Source organism: Eptesicus fuscus, chromosome 25, assembly GCF_027574615.1.
Source record: "Eptesicus fuscus isolate TK198812 chromosome 25, DD_ASM_mEF_20220401, whole genome shotgun sequence".
NCBI classification, from domain to species: Eukaryota; Metazoa; Chordata; class Mammalia; order Chiroptera; family Vespertilionidae; genus Eptesicus; species Eptesicus fuscus.
The window spans coordinates 8,184,053-8,203,926 of NC_072497.1; the positions used below are offsets into that span (position 1 = coordinate 8,184,053).

The 19,874-nt window shown below is 49.9% G+C and overlaps 1 protein-coding gene across 1 annotated transcript in view; it reads right to left on the bottom strand.

Moving 5' to 3' along the window:
* The window catches only part of CHD2 (chromodomain helicase DNA binding protein 2), an 86,842-nt gene continuing 66,968 nt past the window's right edge, over nt 1-19,874 (bottom strand). The window contains exons 32-39 of the mRNA XM_008156467.3: nt 17,915-18,043; nt 16,968-17,108; nt 15,084-15,218; nt 11,270-11,448; nt 10,146-10,245; nt 7,094-7,307; nt 4,384-4,624; nt 1-1,042 (exon numbers count right to left, since the gene is read on the bottom strand). Coding sequence (XP_008154689.2) covers nt 709-1,042; nt 4,384-4,624; nt 7,094-7,307; nt 10,146-10,245; nt 11,270-11,448; nt 15,084-15,218; nt 16,968-17,108; nt 17,915-18,043 — 1,473 coding nt within the window. The 3' untranslated portion in view covers nt 1-708. The remainder of the gene's footprint in view (nt 1,043-4,383; nt 4,625-7,093; nt 7,308-10,145; nt 10,246-11,269; nt 11,449-15,083; nt 15,219-16,967; nt 17,109-17,914; nt 18,044-19,874) is intronic.

Here is a 19,874-nt window from a genome sequence, read left to right on the forward strand (position 1 = left end):
TTCCCCGGCCCCGGCCCTCAGGGCAGCCGCGCCGACCTCGCCCCCGGGCCCAGCCGGCCCGGAGGCCACAGCTTTGAAATGTACAGACAGCGTGGGAAAATTAGTGTTTGTGGGGAAGGGGCCACGGGGAGCTGCTCCCCTCTCTGTCCCCCCACCCCCTGCAACGTGTGCAGGTGTCACATAAAGAGGCCCAGGGTCTCACCGGTCCCCAGAACACATTCACGGGGTGCACCTGCTCCCCCCTTCAAGTCCTGTGATGCGAGACCCCACCCGCTCGACTCCCGGCCCCACTCCCATCAGCAGCATCGTCTGTCACCGTGACCCGCACACGCACGGTCCAGCAGGCCTGGCGGCCCTCACGCACCTTCCTCCCCTGACCCCGTGCCAAGGCCTGGGCAGCGACCCCGACAATGAAACAATCGCGCCTAAGACCCCTTCCTCCCTCCCTGGGGGTACACAGAAGTCACTCTTCCTCCGAGCACCCCTCGGGGGGAGGCCAGAGCAGGCTGGAACGGGTGGGGTGCCTCAAGCAGGAGGGGCGACCAGACCGAGCCCCCACTCCCGGAGGCGCCCCTCAGCCGGCGAGCTGGCGGCAGCAGCGTGTCCAGAATCTCCACTTACTGGTCTAGGTAACCGGCTCCCGCTGGATCAGACCACAATCCTCCGGGTGCGGGATGACTCTTGCTCCCCTTCCTTCCGGGCTGTCCTCTATGTTTTCCGAACATTCCAGTTATAATCTGGGTTGTTTTTCTGTTCTAGGGATCGCTCCAGAGGAGACCTGTGATCCAGGGGGGACTTGGAGTCGTGAGGCGATTTCTGAGAAGGGGGCGAGCGAGGATCCGAGACGGCGGGGTGCAGCGGGGGCAGGGGCTGTTTGTAGTCCCCCAATTTGTCTGTGTGGAAAGAGCGGTAATGGTCTGAGGGTCCCTGGCCGTGGTAGCCCATCGGGGGGCGGTGATCGGACATCCGGCGGAAATCCTGCTGGTGGTAGTTCTGAGGCCTGAACTCATCGGACCGCCTCCGCTTGGAGTCGTGGTGGTGCCTGAAACAGAGACGCAGGATCAGCTGGAGGCACGGCCAGGTACCCCCTACCCCCGCCCCCCACCCCCTTCCTTGTCCGGGGCTCCTCCTCAGGCGCTCACTTCCAAAGGACTCACAGCAAGTGCTCACATCACCAGGAATCAAAAGCAAAAGTAACCGCCCCCCGGCCTGGCTCAGGGGTTGAGCGTCAACCTATGAACCAGGAGGTCACGGTTCGATTCCCCGTCAGGGCACCTGCAGGCTCGATTCCCAGCAGGAGGCAGCCGACCAATGATTATCTCCCATCATTGATATTTCTCTCACTCCCTCTCCTTTCCTCTCTGAAAGCAATAAAAAATATATATATATTTTAAAAGTCACCACAAAGAGCTATTTTATACTTCTTGGCAAAACACATCCTCTGAAATGACACAAGCCTCATGAAGCAGCCACGACACAGCAGCACTTGAATCACTGATGGCTCTGCACACGCCTACTCCCTGCGGAAAACCCGCACCATCTCCACGCATTTTCATACGCCGCGGCCCAGCCCAGGAGAAAGAGCCACAGAAATGATTCTGGAACTTCTGAGCAACAGCAAAAGCTACAATCCACCTCAATATCCAACTACAGGTGAAGGGTTAATTATTTTACAAATTGGTTCAATTCCCAGTCAGTCAGGACACATGCCCGGGTGGCGGGCTTGATCCCCCATAAGGAGGAGTGTGGGAGGCAGCCAATCGATGTTCCGCCCTCACATCGATGATTCTCTTTCTCTCTCCCTCTCCCTTGCTCTCTCTCTAAAAAAATCAATAAAAATATATTATTTAAATGGGCTCAACGCAAAAAATAGTAATTTTTTTACATAGGACCATGGTAAACTGCTTGTTATCCTAGTAAAAGAGAATTGTTACAGATCAACAACAAAAAGACAATCAAATTCAAAAACGGGCGAAAGACTTTGGTAAGCATCTCCCTAAAGCACACGAAGAGATGATGCTCACCATCCTTAATGAACGTGAATCGGTAAGAGAAATGCAAATCAAAACCACAATGAGATACTGCTCACACCCACCAGGATGGCTGCCTTTTTTAAAACCCCGGAAACTAGTACTGGTGAAGACGAGAGGAATTAGAACTCTCATACACTGCTGGTAGGAATGCAACGTGGCTCGGCCTCTGTGGAAAGGAGTTAGGTGGCTCCTAAAAAGTTAAGCACAGAAGCACCGCCTGACCAACAGGTCCACTGCCAGGTTCACAGCAGCTGAAAGGTGGAAGCAACCCAATGCCCCCAACGGGCGAATGGATGAACAAAAGGCGGCACCTAAGTGCAACGGGATGTTGTTCACCATAAAACGGAATGAAGTCTGATATCTATACTAATAAAAGGATAATATGCTAATTAGACCGGGAGACCTTCCAGACATCCTTCCGAACAAAGCCATGGTGGCTGAGCTGAGGCAGAGGTGGTTAGGGGCAATCAGGCCAGGAGGGGAGGGCTTTTGGGGGTGATCAGGCCGGCAGGGGGGGGGTGAGTTGAGGGCGAGCAGGCCGGCAGGGGGGGCCAGTTGGGGGTGAGCAGGCCAGCGGTGGGGGGGGGAGGCAGTTGGGGGCGATCAGGCCAGCAGGCAGAGCAGTTAGGGGCGATCAGGCCAGCAGGCAGAGCAGTTAGGGGTGATTTCACCTCTGTAAGAAGAGAGGAAGATAAAGAGGTGATCTTTTGCCAAGATCACCCCTAACTGCTCTGCTCAGGAAGGCAGGTGAGCAGTTAGGAGCCAGCAGCCCCGGATTGCAAGAGGGATGTCCGACTGCCAGTTTAGGCCCTATCCCACCTAAACCGGCAGTCGGACATCCCCCAAGGGGACCCAGATTGAAGAGGGTGCAGGCTGGGCTGAGGGACACCCCTCCCCCCAGTGCATGAATTTCGTGCACTGAGCCACTAGTATGTAGATATATGCGGATGAGCCTCTATATGCTAAGTGTTCAAAGAAGGCAGTCACAGGAGGCCACATTTTGCCTGATTCCATTTATGCAAAATATCCAGAATAAATTCCAAAGAATGAATATACACTGGTAGCTGCCAGGAGCCAGGAGAAGGCAGAATGGTGACTGACTGCGTAGTGGTTATGGGGTTTTCTCTGGGGTGATGACAGTGCTTTGGAACTTGATAGAGGTGGTGGTTGTACAAATGTCATTGAACTGTTCATTTTAAAATAGGTAATTTAGTCTGGCCGGTGTGGCTCAGTGTTTGAGCGTCAACCTATGAACCAGGAGGTCACAGTTGGATTCCCAGTCAGGGCACATGCCCGGGTTGCAGGCTCGATCCCCAGTGTGGGGTGTGCAGGAGGCCGCCGATCCATGATTCTCTCTCATCATCGATGTTTCTGTATTTCCCTCTCCCTTCCTCTCTCTGAAATTGACAAAAATGTTTAAAATAAATAAAATGAAATAGTTAATTGAGGCGGTGTGAATTTCACCTCTGTAAGAAGAGAGGAGGATAAAGAGGTGGATGGTGACTTCAGGCTCCCGTCAAGGTGGGGGGCTGGGGGCTAGACTGACCCTCCTGCCGGAAACAGCCAGAAAGAGACGAAACGTATACAACACAGGTTTTCAAGACACCAGGTCAGATGTACGGCAGCAAACACCGGTGGTTCCTGCGGAATGGGGAGCTCGTGCGATGAGCCTGTCCCCGCCCGGCTCAGTGCTGCGGCCGTTCCCAGGCCTCACGCGGGGAAGGGGAGACCACAGCCCAGCAGACGTCCTGAGCCGCGAGCCTGGGTGCGAGCAGAACCGCGGCAGCTGGAGCTCGCAGGCTGGAGGCAAACCAGAGTTCCGCACGCAGGAGCTCAGGGCTCCGCAGGGCCTCCCTGAGTCCTCAGTGCACACCGTTCAGAGTGCACACGGGAGGCAACCAGAGGGCCACAGGGCTCCTTCCGAGCCAGAGAAGGAAACGTAACCCTGTCACCTGGCCCTGGAGGCCTCCCAACTGTCCGCTCTGTTCCTCTGGGGGCCCATCCTGGGCCTGGGCCCGGGACGCCTCAGCCATCGCCCTGCTTAGCTGCCGATTCAGGGCCCAAATCAAGCATCACCAGCCCCACCCACCTCTTCCTCAGCCTCAAGAAAAACTCAGAAGTCTCTCCTATCTACCAACCGCCCAGCCAGCACGGCACCAGCTGCCTACACCGTGATCCCTCCCAGCCCTGCGAAGATGCCCGATGGCACGGACGCTTGCTCACTCTTGGGCCCACGTCTGGGCACACGAGGAGATAAACGCATGCGTGCGTGTGTCGCCCGTCTCTCCCCCCTTACAAACAGCGCGGCTCCTGGCAGAAGCCAGCTCGGTGTCCCAGGCCCTCGGCACACCTGTCGTAATAGTCCCTGTGTCCCCGGTGGTCGCGGTCGCTGTACTGGTCGTAGGGCCTCTTTCTGGACAGGTTGTTGGGTCGGTAGCCGGAACGGTGGCTGTCCACGTGCCGCCGGTCCCCGTAGTGGTGGTCCTTGTACCAGTGCTGCTCGTACTGGTGGTGCCTGTCGCTGCCCCAGGGCGGGTTGCTGTTGCCACCGCCGTAGGTGAACTTCCTTTCCCGCTGCCAGTCTCCTCGCTCTGCAGGACAAGCAAGCAAGGTCTCCTGACTGCGAAGGATGACCAAGTTTCACTCCCATTAAACAGACATCCTTCTGAAATCTTAACTGTTGCTTCTTATTGTCCACCTGCTTACCTTCCAATCTGGGTCAGAGCATTAAAATGAGATGTCACTCAAAAAGCAAAACATTAGCCCGGCCGGCGTGGCTCAGTGGTTGAGCATCGACCTATGAACCAGGAGGTCACGGTTCGATTCCCGGTCAGGGCACACGCCCGGGTTGTGGGCTCGATCCCCAGCTGGGGGCAGGCAGGAGGCAGGCGATCAATGATTCTCTCTCATCATTGATGTTTCTATCTCTCTCCCCCTCTCCATTCTTCTCCAAAATCAATAAAAATATACTATTTTTTAAAAAAAGGCCAGATAAACAAAAAAAGAACCTGTTTAAAGACATCAAAGAGCCGCCAAAGCTATGATCAGGACTAGAAGGAATAAGATTCCAAAGAGCAGAGAACCTCACAGAGGGAGGGGCTGACTTCTGCAGCCACTGGGGAGCCAGCCCTGTGCCCCTGAGCTCAGGCTAAGGACACGGCTGGAGAAACACACACCGCAGAGCAACGGCTGTGGTGTGTAAGCTTCCGTATCTCTCCCCATGCTTGCACAAGCACAGTATTCAAAACTCCCCACGGAAAACAGAGGTGGGTGGTTCCTTAGAAAGTTTAACACCCAACTACCACACGGCCCAGCAATTCCACTCCCAGATATGCACCTAAAGGAACTGAAAATAGGCATTCACATACTGGCACACAAATTTCCACAGCAGTGTTTTTCACAAACAGCCAAAAATAAAAACAAAACTGATAAACAAATTGTGGTGCATCCACACAACGGAACACTATTCAGCCACCAAGAGGAATTGAATATTGACACGTTACAACATGGATGAACCTTGAAAATATTTTGCCAAGTGAGAGAATTCAGACACATACTGCATGTTTCCACATAGAAGGGTCCAGAATACATAAATCCTGGGAGACAGAAGACAGATGGGTGTCTACCGGGGCTGAGAGGAGGGGAGATGGGAGAAACTTAATAGGTATGGGATTTCCACTTGGGGATCATGGGAATGTTTTGGAACTAAATAAAAGTAACTGGTTGCACAATATGATGAATGCACTAAATGCCACTAAATTGGTCATTTAAAATGGTGAAGTTCATGTTATGTGTGTTGCTACTTTTTCCCCTCATTTTTTAATTCCGTAAAGCCAATTCATTCTTTTTTAACTGGTAATAACAGAGTAGAGACGTCCTATTACTCATCTAACCTTTCTCCTGTTAATGGACATCCAAGTTATTTCCAGATGTTTGCCATTCGAAGGCTGGAACTCGTACATGTGTGCTTTTATTACCACAGGACAGACTCCCAGAGACAGATTTAAGTATTTCAGATTATTCTCTGGAAAGACTGTAGCCATTTACACACAGCAATTTGTGTGTATATCGCATTTTAATTTTTGCTCATCTGGGTGAAGAAAATCAGTTAGCTTATTGTTGCTTCAATTGACATTCCCTGGTAGCAATGTTGGTCTTCTTGCCCTATGGGCCCTTTGAATTTCCTCTTCCGTATGAATTCCGTATTCCTACCCTTGGCCCATTTTTCTTTTTCTTTCCTTTTTTTAAAGCAAATAACAAAAGATCAGTCCAGCTTTACTCTTTAAACCTAAGCTTAACATTCCACGTTTAAACAACGGTCACAGCTTGCTCAGTTGCCAGCATTCGTGCACAGCTGCAGAACATCCTCAATTTATCTGACACCTGAAATGTGTTCCCACCGATGCATTAATATCTATCACTACTACGTACCGAAAAAAATGAACACTGCTCCATTTTCCTATCAGGTCATCCCATTTTATCAGTTTACTAGGGCTCTTTCAACAGCAACAGTTTTTTAATCATTTAACTGTCATGTATAACGTAAACTGTTTCTCTCAGTCTATCATTTGCCCTTTGCTTACTTTGGGGTCTATGTTCTCGTCAAAGTTGAAAGAACATCCTTTTATTGCATGTGGCCAGCCCCACGCACACAAATTAAAACAGAAAGAACATCCTTCCGGATCTTTTATTTCATGATCTCATTCAGGAAAAAAAAGAGGACAATAAAATGATGGTCAAGGCTACAGCCCAGCCAGCGTGACTCAGTGGCTGAATGTCCACCCAGAAACCAGGAGGTCACGGTTAGATTCCCGGTCAAGGGCACATTTCTGGGTTGTGGGCTCGAAACCCGGTAGGGGGGGCGTGCAGGAGGCAGCTGATCAATAGTTCTCTCTCATCGTTGATGTTTCTCTCTCTCTCTCTCCCGCTCCCTTCTTCTCTCTCTAAAAATCAATAAAAACACTTTTTAAAAATACAGCACAAAAGCCTCCCCGCTGTCTCTGGAACATAAACGACTGCTCTATTGTCGCCTCTGCTAACAGGTCCCGCTCATGACCTACCTGCGTTACTGAAGTGTCTCTTGTTGGGGTGGCTGTAGCTGTCTCGCGGGTGCCCGTGCGTCTGCGGGCCGTGGGAGGAGGGCATGTGAGACTTCTGAGGGTGAAGGCTGTGCGGGGTGTGGGGCTGGGACAGCAGAGAGTCCCGGCTTGAGCCCGAGGCCTCTGGTCGAAATGGCTTCTTACCACCCATCACATCATCTTTCTTCTTTTGCTCCTGGAGAAAAAAAAGGACACCAGAGACTCAGTCCCAGGCTGGCTGCCCAAGAACGGCGTCAAGGTCACCACCTTCAGGCTCCCCTCTGGCCCTTGCTGGCTTCTGACCTGCTATCTACTACCTTCTTCCCACAACGAGCTCACCCATTCCCCTGAGCTCCCACAGGGACAGCTCCGAGCTCACCTGCTGCTCTGACCGACTAGGCCAGGGGCGGGGAACCTTTTCTCTGCCAGGGGCCATTTGGATATTTATAACATCACTCTCGGGCCATACAGAATTACCAACTTAAAAATCAGCCGGCTCTGTTTGGTCAAACATTTCATTAACTCGCCCCTGATGCCTTGACAGAGCTAAACCAAATGATTTTACGGGCCTTATACGGCCCGCGGGCCAGACATTCCCCACCCCCTGGTCTAGGCCAACTGCACTGACAAGAACCCGCAAAAACACGTGTGTGGGCTGCTACCTGTCACTGCACGGGCCATGGACGGGTGCGGGGGCTGTCAGCGTGCTCAGACACTCCTCTTCCGTGTGAAACCACGGACTTCCTTGGGCTAACTAAGCACCAGCCCCAACCAGTCCAGGGGAAACTAGCTCCTCTTCCGAAGGCATCAAACTAGACATCTCAATGTGGGCCTAACACCACTTCACCACACAAGCAAAATCTTCGCCATCAAAACGTCAGAAAAGGCAGTAAGAAAGAAATGTGAAGTGACTTAAAGACTCACCAACAAAAAAAATATGTAAACAATTTGCTCCATGTCTTTCTAAGCCATTTTGTGTTTTTAATATATATGTAGCCCTGGCTGGTCTGGCTCAGTGGATAGAGCATTGGCCTGCGGACTGGGGTCCCAATTGGACTGGTGTCCAATTCCGGTCAAGGGCTGCGGGCCCCCAATTCCAGTGGGGGGCGTGCAGGAGGCAGCCGATCAATGATTCTCTCATCATTGATGTATCTCTCTCTCTTCCTCTCCCTTTCTCTCTGAAATCAATAAAAATATATTTTATACACACACACACACACACACACACACACACACACACACGTATATCAAATAAAATATTGTTTGGTATTATTTTTCACTTAATATATTATGAAAGTCTCACGTGAATACTTATTTCCACAATGTTATGATTACGGTTGAATAATACTCCCCAATATGGCTGTATCGTGATTTATTTCTTACTGCTGAGCATTCAAGTCATCCACCACAAACAAGTTTGCATCCTTCGTTATCGCCGTAAACTAAATTCTGACCGGGAAACCTGCGTGTTGTAGTCTTGGATAGATCTTAGTGAGTCTTCCGCAGAAAGGCTGTGGCAATGGTTACCCCGCCCACAGGGTCACTGCTTCTGTTCCTCAACGGACACTAACTTCCGACACCCACATCACGTGTCCAGCTTCCAATGCGCGACCCGACTTCCGCTCTTTCCCCACGATTCCATTCCTTCCCGCCCTTTCTGCCGGAGACTTCCTATCCTGCCAACATTCACACTAACGCTCAGCAACGTCAGTGCGTCGCGGCTGTGTTTGCTGTACATCACACACCACCTTCTCCCGTGACCATTAAATGAGCAGCTACTTCAGGGTGCTGCCCCCCAGCTCCACACAGTGCTGGGCGGAGGACAGGCGCATGCAACCAGCACCGCTGAGCACCTGCCCTGTGCCGGCCTTGACCGGGGGCGGAGGTCACGGCAGAGGACAAGGGACGTGGAACCTTCCAGGGGCGGGCGTGTTAGCAGAGGAGGCGGTGACCTCCCAGGCTGGCCCGCGTGCCCCCTTAGCAGACCCGCACGTGGACATGTCTGCACAAGGGCACTGCCCTGCACACGGGCCAAGTCATGGGCACCTTCTCATGTTTGCTCTGTACGTGAGCTGTTGGGACACCACGTTCACATGGCCCAGAGAAGCACAGAAAAGGCGTTCCCTGCCCACAATCCCGTCATCCCTGTTTGTAAGCTACAACCAGACAAGTGCACATGAAAGAAAAGGCCCAGCCAGGCCGCAGTGGCGCAGTGGCTGAGCGTCGACCTAGGAACCAGGAGGTCACTGTTCGATTCCCGGTCAGGGCACATGCCTGGGTCGCGGGCTCCATCCCCAGTCGGGGGTGTGCAGGAGGGGGCTGATCAGTGATTTTTCTCTCATCGCTGACGTTTCTCTCTCTCCCCCTCTCTCCCTTCCTCTCTGAAATCAATAAAAACCTATTTTTTAACCTTTTGCACTCGGATGTCGAGTGTGACTCGACACGGTTAGCATCGGTAGCAGCTTGTATGTCGAATTGTATTGAATGTATCAATAATTTGAAATACAAAAAAATCCAAATAAGTAAGTTTGTATGAAAAGAAACTCCAGTTTTTTACTCTACTGCCGCGCTTTGGAAAATCTGGGGTATTTAAAAAATTAAATCCCGAGCAGAATAAAGGAATTGAGAAAAAAGCAAGCGAGTGCAAAGGGTTAAAAAAGAAAGAAAGAGAGCGAGCAAGCGAGCCTGGTGACTCCATGAGCTCAGGACAGAAGAACTCTGTATGAAAGAGCCAATAAATGTCCTGGCATTTCCTCACCGGGCCTTTAGGCGGATCCCAGCGGAGCGTGCTGATTAACTGCACCGCTCCCAGGAGAAAGGGGCCACAGGACAAGGCAGGGCGGCCGAGGGGCTGCTGCCCCATCCTGACCTGCGCCCCCCTCCGCACAGGGAGGGCAGCGACCCAGCGGCCCTCTAACACCAGCAACCACGGACCTAGGGTCCCCTCCCGGGGAAAACAGCAAGGGAGGAAGGGCTTTTCCTGTGGAACCGGTGTTGCCTGTCTGAACGAACCGGGATCATATGTGTCTTTTACCTCCTCTTCTTGCGACCTTTTCTTATGCGCCATCTTGTACAACTTGTGCAACTTCCGAGCATCAAATTCTGTAAACTTGGAAACGAAAATCCATAGGTTCCTAAAAAGACAACAGCAGTGCTGGTGAGTTACAGAATTTACAGAATAACTTCTTCGTCTCTTTTGACTGATGGCAAGCTACTGAACGTTGCTGTGGAATATTGCCCAAGTGGAGACATCAAGTGGCAGAGAGCAATTCTTCAGGTCTTGGCCTCAGTACCACATCTTTACACGCTACTGTCACAGGCATCTGAGTCTGGAGCCAGGGTTCTGTCTAAGTATCGCACTGGCACCCAGCACTCGGGTCCCGTCTTCCTCCACCTTCCGCACTCTGGACCCCGCCATGCCCCAGCTCAGGACCCACACGCAGTCGGGTATCTGTGCGTGGCACATGCCCGGGTCGCGGGCTCGATCCCCAGGAGGGGGCCTGCGGGAGGCAGCCAGCCGGTCAATGATTCTGTCTCATCGTTAATGTTTCTATCTCCCTCTCCCTCTCCCTCCCTCTCTGAAATCAATAAAAACGTGAAAAAAGTATCTATTTTTTACAGAGACAGTAAAGCATCAAACAGAAGGTCAAATTACAGCGGGAAGGTTAGGGAGAGGTGGGGGAGGTAAGAGATCAACCGAAGGACTTGTATGCATACATATAAGCATAAGCAATGGACACAAAACTCTGGGGGGTGAGGGCATGTTTGGGGTGGGGTGGGGGGCAATGGTAAAATATGTACATATATAATACCTTAATAAAAAATGAGGGGGAAAAAAGTATCTATTTTTTAAAGTTAATTAATTAATGATGTCATCCAACCGATTCAAAAGACGGGTCCCAGTGGAATGGATTATTTCAGGAAAGTAAAACTGAAGCCTATAGGCATGTTGCCAAAAAAGGGCTTTTGTTGGGGAAAAAAATATTTCATTGGGTGGATATGTCACCTTTACAAGACAAAAACAAAGCAATGCGCGTGTGCACACATATACACACGTACACGCACACATGTGTACACATACACACACACACACACACACACACACACACACACACACATTCTATCAAATCGAACCGGGCAACGGGAGGCCCGCTGTACCTCCTCCACAGCTTGATGTGCTCCTGGTCGGAGTAGGCTTTAAGGCACTCGGCGATGCGGTCTCCGATTTTCAGCAGGCAGTTCCGCGTGTGCTCCAGCTGCTCCTGCACGCTGAGCCCCTTGTCGGGCTTGTCCAGCTGCTTCAGCGCCTTCTTCACGGGCCTCATCCTCTCCTTACACTGCAACAGCCAGCAGGGCGGGGACGTGAAACCCCTGCAGCCGGGACGTGTCCCCCTTGGCTGCCTGTGCCCCGAGTGCCCAGAGCGCGCCCAGCCCACCCCGTGCGTGCCCCGTGATCACGAGAGAGGAGGGCAAGGCCGGTGGGACGATGCCAAGGTCGGAAACACCTGAGGTGCACATCCCAGCACCACCGCCTGGAGCAAGCGTGTCAAACTCGCGGCCCGCCGTTTATTTAAACGAGGCGTGCGGCCCGCCGGCTGCGAGTTTGACATGCTTGGCCTGGAGCCAGGACTCGGACTCCTTACTTGGTCTCTGAAAATGCTGCTGTTTCCTCCTCTGCCAGAGGGGCCTGAGAATCCCATAAGGCCTTTGTGAAGATCAAATGAGAAGGAAAATTACAGGTCTAGCCTGAAAACCGCCCATCGCAAACTAGCTGGAAGTGCAGGGTAAAATATTCAGAGGTCCTTTAGGCTTTTAAGAAATTAAGGGAGGTCCCTGACTGGTTAGGCTCAGTGGATAGAGCGTTGGCCCAGGTTCGATTCCAGTCAAGGGCATGTACCTTGCTTGCAGGTACATCCCCAGTAGGGGGTGTGCAGGAGGCAGCTGATTGATGTTTCTCTCTCATCGATGTTTCTAACTCTCTATCCATCTCCCTTCCTCTCTGTAAAATATCAATAAAATGTATTTTTGTTTAAAGAAATTAAGGGAGTTTGATGCTTCCAGATAAAGACGGTAAACTGAACACAAGAGTCTTTTTCTCCCCATTCCTACATCTGCTAAAATGACAGTAAAGGGATTGCCTCACAAAAGAGATAAGCCCACAAAGACAGGGAAATGGGAGTGTAAATAGCAACAAAACAGTGAAAGACAAAACTACCCCAAACAGGCAAAGAACAGGAACAGGCAATTCACTGGAAACATGAATGCCCAACAAACAGGAAAATAAATTATCAATTACAACACCAGTCAGTATTTCCTACCCCCGGAGAGAGCTGAGGACCCATCATTTACATCCCAAAATGCCCGAGGCCAGCTCTGTGTCTGCAGACGGAGGGGCGAGGGCTAAAAGTAAAACTGGTTCTTTAACGACTGCCCTAGCCCAGTGGCTGGCAAACTGCGGCTTGTGAGCCACATGCGGCTCTTTGGCCCCTTGAGTTTTTAGCAAAGGCCAGCTTGGGAGTACCCTAATTAAGTTAATAACAGTGTACCTACCTATATAGTTTAAGTTTTAAAAAATTGGCCCTCAAAAGAAATTTCAATCGTACTGTTGACTAATGAGTTTGCCGACCACTGACCTAGCCGGTTTGCCTCAGTGGATAGAGCGTTGGCCCGAGGACTGAAGGTCCTGGGTTCAATTCCGGTCCAGGGCACGTACCTGGATTGCAGATTCAATCTGTGCGCCCCACCCCACCCCCCAATCGGGGTGTGTGCAGGAGGCAACCAATGGATGTTTCTCTCTAAAAATCAACGGAAAATATCCCCGGGTGAGGATTAACAACAACAAAGAGATACCAGACAATGATGGACACCCAGGTCTCCACCACCACCCAGCAAAACAGAGGGAAGTCTGTGCTCTGAGACGATGAAAGCCAGCCTCTGACCTGAGCCCTGCGAGCGGAGCTGAGGGGCAAGGTTACTCAGAGAGCAGAATGACCTGAGCATCTGCAACTGGTCAGCCCGGCCCAGGCTTCTGCCTCTCACTTTCCAGGAGGAAGAAAGCCAGGCCTTCACCCTCCAGTCCCGAGACGGAGAGGTTTTTCTCCATAAAAGCTGACCACCCAAGAGGAAGAACCAAAGGATGCTGATACCCACTGAAGTCTCCCAGGAAGCAGCCCAGCCACATCAGCCACCAATGAACACGCTTGGAGTCCATCAAGCCCCGCCCACATGCTCAGCACACCCAATGGGAGGGTTAGTCTCCACTCTTAAATGTGAGCTGACAACTAGGGCTGCAGAGCATCTGAGGAAGTGTCTAACAGGAACAACAGAAAACAAATTAAAGAGACTAGACAGCTGAGGCTTACCAAGCCATCAAAGATAACCTTAGGGACCACTTCCAGAGTCCAATATCCAAAAACAAGGAGCATCGTAAAGATAAAACCAAGAACTTAGGAGGAAATGATCACAAAAGCTGTAGGACATGGTTGTCAGCCCCTGAGTCTCTGGTACAATGAACCATAAGGCAGGTGACAGGATCATGACCCTGCAGAACAATGAGCGTCCTACTTGTTCACCGTCCATCACTTTGTGGCAATTCCCACAGCCGTATATACACTTACAACCTCTTTATTGTTCAGTGTCGTACTTCAATTTACAAAAAGGACAGCATTTAAAATATACCAAAAACTGGAAGATACTTGTAAGGACTGACAGATAAAAAATTAGTATTATGAATGTACAAAGAATTCCTACAGAAAAGGTAAGGAAAGAAAAATTACCCCAAACAGGCAATTCATTTGGAAACACAAATGCCCAATAAATATGAAAATAAATCATCAATTACAACACCGGGCACTATTTCATACCCTTCGAAGAGTAGCAAAAATTACCAAGTCAGAAATCACCAAGTCTTTCTGAGACTGGGAAAGGGATCTGAACTCACACTCCCGCCAGGAGCGCAAACGTCTACAATGGCCTCGAAGAGTAATTCTACGACATCTGACCAAGTGCCGGGCGCGCGTGCCCAATGCCACTCCCAGCTCCTGCTCAAGCCGAGCACTCTAGAGAAGCTCTTACATGGGGCACAAGAAAATATTTACAATTTCACCACCGCCTACGCGTAGCTTTCACATCTGTGAAAACCTCAATGTCCGTCAATAGGAGAAAAGAATAAAACTGTGGAAAACGTAACGCAGAGCAAAGGGAAAAAAGCAGTTACCGAATGCACGCAGTGTGGCACTTACATAACACTTCCCAATGTGGAGAGTAATCTTACATGCTGTCATGGACACACGTAGGCTGTGTGGGAGGATGGACCAGGACACAGACTCTTGCGCCAAACTGCCCGGGTCAAATCTCTACTCCACATCGTAGCTCTGTGACCCCGGACAAGCCCCTTAACTCTCCCCACCTTATTCTTTAACATGTAAAATGGAGCTAATTGCCTACGTCATATAATTATTGTGGTAAAAATACACAGAAAGCATACAGAGAACGCCTGGCTGCTTATGGGAACTATTTCGGTCTTTAGAGACATAAGTAGTAGAAGTCTAAAATCCTCCGAGAGGATGATCATCGAATCTAGAATCGTGGTCACTTCTGGGAAGGGACCACAGGAAAGGCATGGGTTTAGGGTGAGGGACAGCGGGGGCTTCAATTTTATGTTCTGAGCTTTAAAACCTGCAGATCAGCTTGGACTGCATGGCTCAGTGGTTGAGCGTCAACCTATGAACCAGGAGGTCACAGCTCCATTCCCGGTCAGGGCACATGTCCGGGTTGTGGGCTCGCTCCCCAGTGGGGGGCGTGCAGGAGGCAGCTGATTGATGATTCTCTCTCATCATTGATGTTTCTAACTCCCTTTCCCTTCCTCTCTGAAATCAATACAAAGATGTTAAAAAAAAATAAGTAAATAAATAAAAATAAAACCTGCAGATGGGACAGAGCTTCATGGCAGCGGATCCGTGTCAGGACTTACAATGCTGAACGTCTCCTGGTCCAGATCATCGTCCTCGTCCTCGCCAATGGGGACAGGCTCACTTCCTGCCGTGATGTGCACGGGACCCTGAGATCGCTTGGCTTTATTCGAAGATTTGGCATCACCACTTTTAGGCTTTTAAGGAAGAGTTACAAGGAGTCACTGTCACGTGTGCACGCGTGCCTTGCAGTCTGGACTTCCTACTTATGTCTCAGCACTACACAGGGAACTGGGATGGACTCAGTCTATAAAAAAATACAACAGCCCGGCCGGCGTGGCGCAGTGGTTGAGCGTCGACCTATGAACCAGGAGGTCACGGTTCGATTCCTGCTCAGGGCACATGCCTGGTTTGCGGGCTCAATCCGGTGTGGGGCATGCCGGAGGCAGCCGATCAATGATTCTCTCTTATCATTAATGCTCTCTCTCCCTTCCTCTCTGAAATCAATAAAAATATATATTTTTTTTAAAGTAAAATAAAGTCCTCTGGGAAATCACGATTAATAGCTTCATCACATATCATTCCCTTTTCTGTCTCCAAACGTGCCTAATTTTAACTTCAGATTCATCAATGCTATTTTGGCTTCTGCTCCCTCGTCCATAAAAGGCACAAAAATGTCATCAAGGGGCTAAGAGTGTAACTTGGCAGAGATCTGGTACAGTAACATGTAGCAACTCTTATTCACAGCTTATAAATGAATATCCACTTTGATCTAGATATTTTTATTAGTGAAAATATTGTAAATGATTGAATCTGCACAAATCCAAAAGGATCAATCGCATTTGTCCACGAAAGGCTGCCGAAGGGTGGAGATATATATAGATAAATACATATAAAATAGCACGTGTGGACATTTAAAAACACTAAACAATACTATGCTTTGTTTGTGATTATATAATATGTAGCAAAAGAAGCTATAATATCTGGGTAGTGAATATACGGATGTTTTTAAAATCGTCCTTTATTCTTTTATTCTTGAAATATTTCACTTTTTAAAACAAGGTACCTCTGGAAGCATAAACACAAAGCCATCCGTCACAGGATGGTTTACGACATTAGAAATTGGGAAGCCATTTTGAGTGGGGAGACGTAAACTGTTTCCAAGCTGTTATAACCAGACAGAATCTTATCTATTAAAAATGTTCCTTATTCACTTGGAATGTTGTGTGCGATATATTGCTAAGTGGGGAGAAACAGCTCTCAGTCTGGTCTGATGTATATTTTATCGCTGTTCTTACATGCACAGAAGTTCCAAAGGTACTCACAAGAAATCTACTAGGGCTATGACTGCATGGTAGAATTATAGCATCTACTTGTATGTTTTAATGATGACTAGGGACTAATTGCATAGTAACTTCATTAGCAGTCAGCAAGCGTACATGCAACCCTGTACCAGAACTCTGTGGCTGGGAATGAGTTTCATAAACCCCCACAGGGAAGGTTATATAATAGCAGGGCTTTTCGCCCAATTCTATTCCAAAAGCTTAACTCTTGATGGTATTTGGGTTGAATCCTGAACCCTTGAAATATTCAAATTCATCTGTGGATTGTGCTCTTCTATATCCTGAATGTGAAAAGTATCTCCAGCAGCTCCCTGTAAATGCATATTTCTCTCACCTGTGTATCTCACTCAAATTTCCCCTCTGAAACATGTAAAAAAGCTGCAAGCAAAGGCCTTCTGTATGCGAGAACTGCCCAAACCTTCACGCTCCCTTCTCCCTGCAGGGAGAGGTGCAGGCCTCACGCTGGCAGCCCCGCCCCTTCCTTCTCGGATGGACCCTTAAAAAGATGGTGATTTCAGGGCCCTAACCCCGTTCTATTTCTAAATCCCAGACGGGAACGTCCGAGGCTACGGGGTAGCTCGGTAAGTAAAATGACACAGGTACCTTCTCCTTCTTGTCTTTCGACTTCTTCCTTTCCTTGTCCCCGTCTTTGTCTTTCCTAGAACCCATCTGTTTCTCCTTGTTTTCCTTGTTCTCCTTCTTCTTCTGTTTCTTTTTCATCGGACTTTTTTCTAAGCCATCATCCTAGAAGACAAGCAGGGCTATGGGATAAGGCCGCACGCTTTCTATGCACTCACTCACTTCCTGGAGAAGGCAGCACTGCCCCCCGTGGCTCACCATGGCACCGACACGCAAACTCTGGGGATGCCCAGGTGAGCCAGCAGGGGCTTCACGTCTATGGTCTCTCTAATTCTCACTGCAACCCTTCAACACGGGCATCATCATTCCCATTTCACAGACAGACAAAACCGAGGAGCCGAGGTTAGAAAGCTGTCAGTTTGTGATGTGTGAGAGCTCTGTATTTGAATCCGTGTTTGCAGGACTCAAATCCATCTAGTCCCGGACCCACTGCTCACCGTCTTGGAGCTAATCGCAAAGCAGAATTTCAAAGAGAGACAAAATAAAATCCCGGAACGCTGCCACTCACTCAAGGATGCTGGTTTCCTTCCCACTTGGCTTAGCCCAGAGGTTACAAAGTGGCAGCCTTGGGCCAAACCTGACCCACAGTGAGTTTCGTTTGGCCCAGCAGCTCACTGAGCTGGAGCTCCTGGTTATGCCCCCACCACTGCCTATCGCCCCAACAGTGAGTCTGAGTGCCGGCTGCCACTCAGCATTGAGACCTCCTGGGCTCTCCCCAGTCACGTCCATTATCGGTGAGTGTGCAGCCGCTGACGTAAAGGAACAACGACATTCCCTCCCAGGTGAGGCCAAGACATACGTATTCGACCTGATCTGCCCCACGTGTACACCAAACACGATCTGAACGGCTCTGTGCCGCCCGGCACGGCGAGCGCAGCCAGGACCAGCCCTGCGGGGAGCGGCGGCCTCACCTTCACCTCCCCCTCCTCGGAGGGGTTGTCGGAGTGTCTGGGGGACGAGAAGTCGAGCCCACGCTCGTCTTTCAGCCTGGGCGCTTTGTTCTCCTTCTTGACGCGCGGCTTCCGCTTCTTTAACTTGGCCTGCAGGCGGAGAGAGAGGATGACACTGCAGACCGAGCCCCTCCCAGGCTCGGCCGAACACCACCATGACGCTCTGGAACAGCAGCAGCCGCATGAGGCAAAGGAGGAACTCGAGGGGGGGGGGAAGGCAGCATCGCTGGAGGCCTCACACACGCCTACGCCACAGAAACACCCGGAGCCTTGAACCTACAGAGTCCATTTTTAGGAATTCATCCTAAAGATGTAATTCAAACGAAGGAAAAACACCTTATGTAAAAGATAATTCACAAAAGACAAGAATAGTAACGTTAAAAAAAAAAAAAAAAAAACAGGACCCGGTCAGATGGCTCAGTGGTTGAGGGTCGTTGACCTATGAACCTTGAGGTCACGGTTCGATTCCCAGTCGGACCATATGCCATGACTGCAGGCTCGATCCCCAGTAGGGGGCGTGCAGGAGGCGACCAATCAATGATTCTCTCTCATCAATGTTTCTATCTCTCTCCCTCTCCTTTCCTCTCTGAAATCAATAAAAAAAATTAAAAAAAAAAAAAAACACCCAGAAGCACACAGTATCTAAAAATAAGGAAAAGGTGTTTATCTACTCAATCAAATCTAACGCGAGTATAAACATGTTCTTAATCTCTCTCTAGAGCGTAACTGACAGTATACACTCAACATATTACCTGGAGCCTGACACTGCTTATGTGATACTATTACATGAAAAAGGACAAGGCATGGGATTAGGATAACTTTTTCCCCTAAAACTCATTTTGTTTGTAAGACTGGGAAGTTAACAGGAACGACGTAGCTCTAGGAGCACACACACACACACACACACACACACACACACACACACAGGCTGCTAGGACCGGATGTAACTTATCCTCTTCCAGCTGTGCCTGCCATCTTTCTAGGTCTGCATTGAAATGAAAAGTTGGGGAAAGGAGAGGAGATACAGCTCAGACGAGTCACTAATAACTCACTTGGTCTTTTTCGCTGAGCAGGTAAGGCAATCCTAGCTGAAGTCCCACTGTTGAATTAACTGTGGATCCCAATGACCCATTTTATCCCTGGGCCCGTTATTACTACAAGCAGCCCGGAGTTAGGAGTAACTACAGGCAAACCCGGCGGTATTCAGAGTTACTGGAATGTTCCAAAATCCAGGCAGCGGCATAAAGAAACAGCAGAGCCGAAACCAGTTTGGCTCCGTGGATAGAGCGTCGGCCTGCGGACTCAAGGGTCCCGGGTTCGATTCCGGTCAAGGGCATGTACATTGGTTGCGGGCACATCCCTGGTAGGGGGTGTGCAGGAGGCAGCTGGTCGATGTTTCTCTCTCATCGATGTTTCTACCTCTCTATCCCTCTCTCTTCCTCTCTGTAAAAAATCAATAAAATGTATTTTTTTTAAAAAGAAAGAAAAGGCTGTAGTTTCAAATTTAAAAAAAAAAAAAAAAAGAAACAGCAGAACCAGCTGGCACTGAGAGCGATGAGGACTCTCTTGAGGCCATATTGTAAGAAAGTTGCCAAGACGCTTAGGTCAGTCATTAAATGAACACTTCCAGTATTACCAACCAACCATCACTACTCGGACCTCAAAAGCAGCACCTGAACCCAGGCCGTATGGCTCAGTGTTTGAGCGTCAACCTAGGAACCAGGAGGTCACAGTTCAATTCCCAGTCAGGGCACATGCCCGGTTGCAGGCTCCATCCCCAGTAGGGGGCGTGCAAGAGGCAGCCGATCCGTGATTCTCATCATTGATGTTTCTATCCCTCTCTCCTTTCCTCTCTCTGAAATCAGTAAGAACTTATTTGAAAAAAAAAGGAAAAAAGCAGCGCCTGACCAGAGAGGTTCCA